Source organism: Nansenia antarctica (assembly GCF_963989245.1).
Source record: "Nansenia antarctica genome assembly, chromosome: 14".
Classification (NCBI taxonomy): Eukaryota; Metazoa; Chordata; class Actinopteri; order Argentiniformes; family Microstomatidae; genus Nansenia; species Nansenia antarctica.
The window spans coordinates 17,821,456-17,829,892 of record NC_137684.1 but is presented as its reverse complement, the minus strand read 5'-3'; the positions used below and the strand labels follow the sequence as shown (position 1 = coordinate 17,829,892).

Here is an 8,437-nt window from a genome sequence, read left to right as displayed (position 1 = left end):
GTCATGGCATTAGCTAATGGGGAATCCTAATAAACAAACAAACAAACTTAATTTGACTTTTGTTCATCTTACAGGAGGTGTGCTCTGATGATCAGCTTGCAGAGGTTGAGGCAATGTCGGCCTGCACTGCCGTGTTGCCTCATAGATGCCTGCATTCTGAGAGAAGGGGAGAGATATTCTCAGAGTCTGCACATCAAAGTCTCCACACATCTGAAGTTGCACCTCTCCAACCATCACAACTGTGCAAAGTCCAGTTCAACTATCGTGGCAGACATGGATGCGTTGTAATGATGAAAGATGGAATAACAGCATTGTTCCTCCCTGCCCAGAGTCCTACATGTAAACTGCATTGTGTTCAAATGCACGGCCAACAGCCAACATGCTGTTACAGGCCATTGCAATTTGATACAAGACAAGGAAGAGAAGATTTTAAACGCAGGTACATTAGCCTTTAGAATGCATATTAGTTCTATCCATGTATGTGTGGAAGATAGTCTTAGGTTAAATCAGTTGTTGATTATGACCATATATATATATAAATGCAACACTTTTGTTTTCGCTCCAATTTTTTAAAGACCTAAGACTTTTTCTATACATGTACACAAAAGGCCTGTTTCTCTTAAATTAGTTTAAATCTGTGTCAATGAGCACTTCCATCCACCTGACAGGTGTGGCATATCCAGATGCTGATTAGACAGCATGATTATTGCACAGATGTGCCTTAGGCTGGTCACAATAAAAAGACACTCCAAAATGTGCAGTTTTATCACACTGCTCAAGTGTTTTGAGGGAGCGTGCAATTGGCATGCTGACTCCAGGAATGTCCACCAGAGCTGTTGCCGGTGAATTGAATGTTAATTTCTCTACCATAAGCCGTCTCCAAAGTCGTTTCCAATTCCAATTCTCGGAAACGCCATTGGAGACATCTGTGGCATTGTGCTGTGTGATAAAACTGCACATTTTAGAGTGGCCTTTTATTGTGACCAGCTTAAGTCACATCTGTGCAATAATCATTTTGTCTAATCAGCATCTTGATATGGCCATATATGGCCACACCTGTCAGGTGGATGGATTACCTCGGCAAAGGAGAAGTGTTAACACAGATTTTTTAAAATGTGGGAACACAATTTGAGAGAAATAGATATTTTGTGTACATAGAAAAATTCTTAGGTCTTTGATTTCAACTCTTGAAATTGGAGCAAAAACAAAAGTGTTACGTTTATAGTTTTGTTAAGTGTATATATATATATAGATAGATGTAGATATATAGACAGATAGACAGATAGATAGATAGATAGATAGATAGATAGATAGATAGCCAAATACAAATCTGTCTTAGTCCTACAAGGTTTATGTATTGAAGGACCAGGATGAATGTACTGTAGTGTAAAGGATTGTTATACATACATATCTTCTCCTATCTTCTTTCAACCAGCGCTGTGATCAAGCTTTCAACTAATCGTGCAATCAACATCCATGTCATCAATGTCAAAGGGGACAGCAGCCATAGATCTTCAGCATTGAGCTCTTTGGCTGTACTCCCTCATAATCAACTAGAGCCTTGCTGCTCGGCAACTGGAACGTATGACAATGGAAGATTTCCCACACAGACCAATGTGGAAGGGACAGAACTAGTCACAGACCTAACAATGCCCATTGCAGGACAAAAGCTAATGGATGGTAGGCTGACTGCTGGAAGAAAGGAAAACCCAACACTTGAAGAGGGACAGACCATTGTGAGAAAATCTCGAGGGTTCAGTGTGTCCTTGTTATGGGTTGTTGGTGTACCATTTTGCACTCTGTTGGTTGCTGCCCTTTACTGCCACTGGAATAGTGTGGCAACGCCTTGGCATACTGGTAGCTGTTACCGCCGTCCATTTTAACTGGAAACTACAAATGATAGAATGGCATTTTCATATACTGTAATGTCAGGTCGTCATATTTCAGATTTGTTCAGTCAATAAAGCATGCCATTGTAACAAGTTGTTTTTGCCCTTTTGGAAGTCATTTTTTTAATCGTAACTTCTGAACTTTCTGGTCGGGTAATGTTTCATGGGCAAGTAGTGCTACATCTGAAAAGTTGAAAACGTTGTAAGTGGGCTAGATATTATTATAAAAAAATTTTTTTAGGTGAGATGTTTCAATATACATGTCTCTGCAGCCCAGTAGGCTATAGGAAAACATACCATGCATTGTTTGGAGATAGACCACACTACCCCAAAAAAAGTTTCTGAATAAAAGTCCTAAAAAAAGAGGTTTCAGAATAAAAGTCCTTAAAAAAAGATTCTAAATAAAAGTCTGAAAAAAGTCTTAAAAGTTTCAGAATAAAAGTCCGGGAAAAAAAGTTTCAGAATAAAAGTCCTAAAAAAAAAGTAGTTGTATCTGAAGTAGAAGATTTGCTGTCCCTTGACCCAGGTTTGTTTCCAGCTAAAATGAGTGACAAGGACAGGGCAACTATTGTCAAGAAATTAGCAATGAGAGAAGAAGACAAAGAAATCCTGCATGATTCACAGGGGAAGCCATTTCCAAAGTACCTAAAATACACCAAAGCAGCAAAAGGTCTGGGAAAAGTGAAAAGGGACTGGTTAATTCACAGTGAAAGTGCAAATGCACTGTTTTGCATACCATGTGTTCTTTTCTCCAAGGAGCAAAACATTCCCTCTCATAGTGCTTTGAGTAGTGACCATGGATACAAGATGTGTGATGTTGTGTGGCGTCGCATGTATGATACATTTTGTATCTCTTCTACAGTATATCTCTTGTATGAGACACTTTTGTCTTTGTGTGAAACAAGCAATGCTGAGTCAGTAAATATCTCTGCTGTAATTCTTCATTGATCTAATCTTGACAGTATTATGGCCAACTGATCTTTAAAAGATCTACATTTATTTAGACACAATACCACCCCATTAAAATTATATTTTTATTTTTTGTGTGATTTATACTTTTAAAATTGGGTTCAAATCTTCATTTAATTTATACTTTTGTCCTTTTGTTGACATTTGTTTGCTGAATTGTTGATTCCTGTATTAACTGTAATTTTCAATTAAATTTACAAAAGATGGCCATCATTAGATTTCTTGCAGTGCATCAATAGTTCATTCTATGAACTTCCTGAGACCCGGCAATTCATTTTTGTCCTCTGTGGGGGACATGTCAAGCACCATTTATGCAATCTATTTGAGTCCTACTGTCCTGTACAGAGGACATCCTGGGCTTTCTAGTGACATCCTGGGCTAACAGAGCACATGGACTTCTTTTTCAAAATGGCTTGCATCCCATGTTCCATTATGGCAACAAGGGAGGTAAGTGATATTTTTTTGATAATTATCTAATTGTTCCTTCAATGTGAGAGTCTTAACTTCGATTTAGCTAGATTTCAGAAATATACAGTAAAAAAAAAAAGAAAGTCACAAATGATCTTGATGCCTCTGATGAGAAAAAGAACGATGCCCTTTGGTGTAACCTCTCTTTAAACAGAGTGCAATAATGTTCATGAAATGAAAAGAATTTAACAGAATTAACAGAAATCCAAAAATGAATGCAATCATTACATTACATCATTATATTCTGTGATCAAACCAAGACCGATGTCCACACTAAGGGACATGATAAAAAAAATGGTGAAAAGTTTTGCTGCAACATTGTTTCTTTAAAACCCCAATACTTGAATTATATCTTTTTAAAATGAATGTCAAAACCCTTCTGGGTCTCAGGAGGATATGGCAACAAAGACAACATGATCTTATTGTAATTTAATGTAATTTAATGTAATTTAACATGATCTTATTGTAATGTTCTCCTAGTCGTGACATCGTTTAAGCTTGGTGTGACGTCAGAACTTGAGCAGGTAGCCGACGCCTTTGAGCGTCTTTTTTTGTATGAGGGGGTTATAAAAGGAACACAGGTCCAGTCTCAGAGAAGCACTACGAGAAGATAGAAGACCATTCCAACAAAAATATTTTAAGAGGCAGCACACTTTCAGAGAAATCACAGAGAAGGTAAAAACTTTTAATCTGTCTCTCTCTCTGTCTCTCTCTCTCTCTCTCTCTCTCTCTCTCTCTCTCTCTCTGTCTCTCTCTGTCTCTGTCTCTCTCTCTCTCTCGCTGTCTCTCTCGCTGTCTCTCTCTCTGTCTCTCTGTCTGTCTCGCTGTCTCTCTCTCTGTGTCTCTCTCTCTCTCTCTCTCTCTCTCTCTCTCTCTCTCTCTCTCTCTCTCTCTCTCTCTCTCTTTAAAGTATATCTCAACGTCTTGTATTCTTGGAAAAAAACTTCAATCTTTATTATGGTAAGATGCTACAATACCAGTCGTATGTGCTGTGACTATACTGTTTTGAAGTTGAGCGTTGTTTTCGTTAATGAAATAGCATTTATGTTGATCTTTCCTTAGATGCAGAAGTGTATTGGTCTTGTGTGCGTAGCACTGATATTTTGCGCAACTCTGTCGGAGACGATTGGATTGGTCATTGCGGTAGGTCGGCATATTATTATTAGGTTCCTTGGGCGAAATATTGTATTTCATGTCATCTTCTCATCAACAACGTGTATAACGATGATATAAAACATACATTTTAAGAAATAATAGTGGCTAAATGACAATAATGAAAGGCATTGAGAATGTATCAGTTGTTCTTAGGTTTATCATTATTATTATTATCATTGTGAATATTTAATTATTTATCATTGATTTAATCCGTGCGTGCGTGTGTGTGTGTGTGTGTGTGTGTGTGTGTGTGTGTGTGTGTGTGCGTGTGTGCGTGTGTGTGTGCGCGCGCGTGTGTGTGTGTGTGTGTGTGTGTGTGTGTGTGTGTGTGTCATCACAGGCAAAGGAGAAGCGAGGCTGGACTCTGAACAGTGCTGGCTATCTCTTGGGTCCCCGTGAGTTACTGTCGTTTAAAACTGCACGTAGCCTACTGGACAGCACAAACACTCTCATTAGATTTAGACCCAAGCATACACACACCTGTACTGAGAATTTAACCAAGCTGTATAAACATACACACCTGCACTGTTTCCATTATCATGCTCTTTTTCATATTCTACTCCCATTCTAGGCCTATAGTTTTTCACATTTCACCCGTGTGACGAAGCATGGATTTCTATTTATTGTGTGTATCTATTAGTCTCTTTAGTCTTCATCCTATTACATCTATTTTCAAAGAATATAGGATAGCTGCACCATGCTTGGTGACTTGGTGTCACATTGTATTTCTCCTCATGGGAGAAAGAGTGGGAACACACGGACTAATCCAAAACAGTAGATGTTCCTCTTAGATAATGATCGGGATAATGCAGTGTGCCGTGGAATCACATTTGCATTAAGTTGCTCGTAATATGTTGTGACATAGACATTTAGTCATTGCTTACTAATTTGACATAAGGACATTGAGTGGTTCCTTTTGTGGAGCAGGGACTGCTCTTATTTGCACATGTGTTAAAACATTTTTAAAAAATCAACACCATTATTTTCTATCACTTTTGAATCAGTTTTATGGAACAACAAGTTAATACAATGTTCTGTTTGTTTTAATAACAGCGTTTTAGAGTAATAACAGCATAATGAGTAATTCTCCACACTGTCATTATATCTATATATACAGGGTGCACTCCTTTACTTCATGGGCACAGGTGCCTACGTGTTTTAAGGTCAGGTAAAATGGTGCGTGTTTTAAGATCAGGTAAAATACCATCATCCCTGTGTTTCAGGTCGTATTGATCACCTAATACAGATAAAGGATTCTCCCGTTGCAAGGGGGAGAGAAGAACTGCTTGGTCAATGTAAGATAGCTCCTGCAGGACGTTGAAGTCATTAGAGGAATTGCTCTGTGACACATTGCTCTTTGTGCTTATGAATTGTTTGCAGTGAGTGAACATACTGTAAGACTCATATAGGCCTTATATCATGCCATGTCCAACTGTTTACTAGATGAACAAAAACAAACCGGATAAATTAGTTAGAAGATCCTTTCATTACTTATTTGCCAGTATAGAGGTCCTCTTGCAACCATAGTCACATTCATTCCTTATTATTTATTTACCTATGTATAACATCATACTGAGTTTTTTAATCTCAGAGATGCATTATGTGAGTTAGGAGATTGATGGACCAATGATCACTTCATTTTCTGCATGTATAGTACTTCATGCCCACTGTATGTAAGTAAATGCATTAACAGCTTTGGGTCACAGTGACTCAAGGACTACAATTAGTCTTCTTACAATTAGATCATTCGTGCACTTACGTAATTGGTCAATCATTTTTTGACCCAGTAAAAATTGGGGTACAGTATATCGTGGTTGCAATAGGTGTCTGGTCTGGTGTGCCTTACACGTGTAGCTATACTACAAAAGAAGAAGAAAAAAGGACAGACGGACAAACTCTGACAGAACAAAAATATTTTCACCTCATGTTTCCTTCTGCTATTTTGTTTTTTGTTGGTCTTTGTGTTGTCAGGTCGTGTTTTTTCATCATCAGTTTTCAGCAACTGTGCATGTGCCTTTGCTTCATGCATTCCGTTGGTGAAAAAAACAGTTCGAAAGCAATTCCGTGACTCAAGCCCTGCAGGTTGCTCTTCAGAATCTTGACGATTGAAACAAAACAAAAGAAACACACCCACAGAAGTTACAAGGGGGTGCTGTATCAGGCTGTCATGTCAGCTTTAGGCAGGACGTGTGTGTGCGATGCAGATGAAATGGGATGTCATCTAATGCATGGCTAACTGTGACTTTTGTTTTGTCGTTCAGATGGCATCGATGGCCACAGGATCCTAAGTGACAAGCATGGCCTTGCTGGAAAGAGAGACATGCCACTGGATGAGGACTTCAAATCAGGTGAGAGTCGAGAGTCAAGTCAAGTCAAGACAAGTGTACTTCATTATCCCAAGAGTGGGAAATTCATTTGGTAAGCTTCACACATGTAAACATCATGCAGTATTAGAAGAGCAACAGGATTATAGACATATACAAATATAACACATGTTTAGAGTGGAGCAGCAAGAGGAGCACATGGCACAATAGTCAATATAAAAAATGGGAATGGGGGGGGGGAAAAGATCACGAGGTGACCACTCACTGTTTGCTTCTCTAACAATTCACTTTATTTCAGTGAACCAGTGATACAAAATAGATACATTGACCAACGGGTGAATTTAATTGGCCCATGGGAGAAAAAACACAATGTTCAGAGTGGACAAAGCCTTGTCACCCATTAGCCCTACACCCTGCTTCCTTTCTCCTGTAATACAGTGGAGATTACATTTGAGCCCTGATTAGTGCCATATGAAGGTGGCTATTGCCACATTGACATAATGTCTGCTTTGTTCAGTGTAGACTACCCTTCTAATAAAAGTGTGTTCCAATTTCACAGGTGCCTTAAGAATAGCTGATGAAGATGTAATACACACGATCATTGACTTCTTATCATACCTGAAACTGAAAGGTGAGTTCACTTTATAAGTATCAGTTATTTTACAGTAGTTTACCAAATGCAGCTGGTAATATTGACCATAATCATCTACTATATCAGGTCTTACAAGAATTACAAACAGACAAATTCGTATTAGGCTATATCAAGAGTATTATGTCATACAGTTATTTAATGCTACAAGCAGCATGTGTCTGCAAAGTTCTTTTTTTAATTTTCTTGATATTCAAAAATGCAAGAAAAGCATAAATGCAGAGTGCTTACAGTCACACATATCTGGCTTTAAATAGTAATAACATACTATCATCATCGTTGTCTTAGTTACAAAAACATGAAGATAGCCTGGATCCAGATCCATGTGTGCTTTCACCAACCCCTACAGTATGGGTCAGGACAAAGTCAGCTACAGTTGTTATAGGAATTGGTTAAACTGCAAAGATCTGGAGCCAGACAAACATAAACATTATGCTCACCTGTCTATATGTGATCATACCTTGCAGAAATCGGAGCCCTGGAGAGCTTGACCTCCTCTCTCACATCAGAAGAGGTGGGCCAGCCCTAGTTTGGTCTGGACCTGTTCAGCTTCAACATTCTGTGGTCTCTCCTCTGTGCTTCTTCTGTCTGCTGACTGAAGTGTATCTGCTCATTTACCATTATACTGGGTACTGGTGTCCTCACCATAACAGTCTGATCCATTACACAGAATAACCATGTTCATATTATTTTGAATTTAATAAAAATGTGAATGGCATTGGGATGATTTTGTATTTCTTCCATAAATGATGTGGTTTTTCAACACATAATGTACAACACTGAGATTACACATATGAGACAGAGTCTCTTTTTGGTATATGATATACTGTATTTTTTGGCTCTCATTTTGCTATGCAACCAATAATAAACATTATTTTATACAATAACAATCCCCAAACACACTACCCCCACACACATTGTAGATGTGTATGTGACTATGAGTGTGATCATCCTGTATACTATCACAGGTTATACAGTGCCGA

General features: G+C 38.4%; 1 protein-coding gene across 1 annotated transcript; it reads left to right on the top strand.

Moving 5' to 3' along the window:
- Positions 1–4,388: 4,388 nt before the first annotated feature.
- On the top strand, positions 4,389–7,983 carry gal (galanin/GMAP prepropeptide; the record flags this gene model as incomplete). Its single annotated transcript, XM_080545049.1, has 6 exons — positions 4,389–4,469; positions 4,822–4,876; positions 5,705–5,776; positions 6,743–6,829; positions 7,365–7,436; positions 7,922–7,983. 6 exons carry the CDS (start codon positions 4,389–4,391, stop codon positions 7,981–7,983), a joined length of 429 nt encoding a protein of 142 aa, XP_080401175.1.
- Positions 7,984–8,437: the final 454 nt, after the last annotated feature.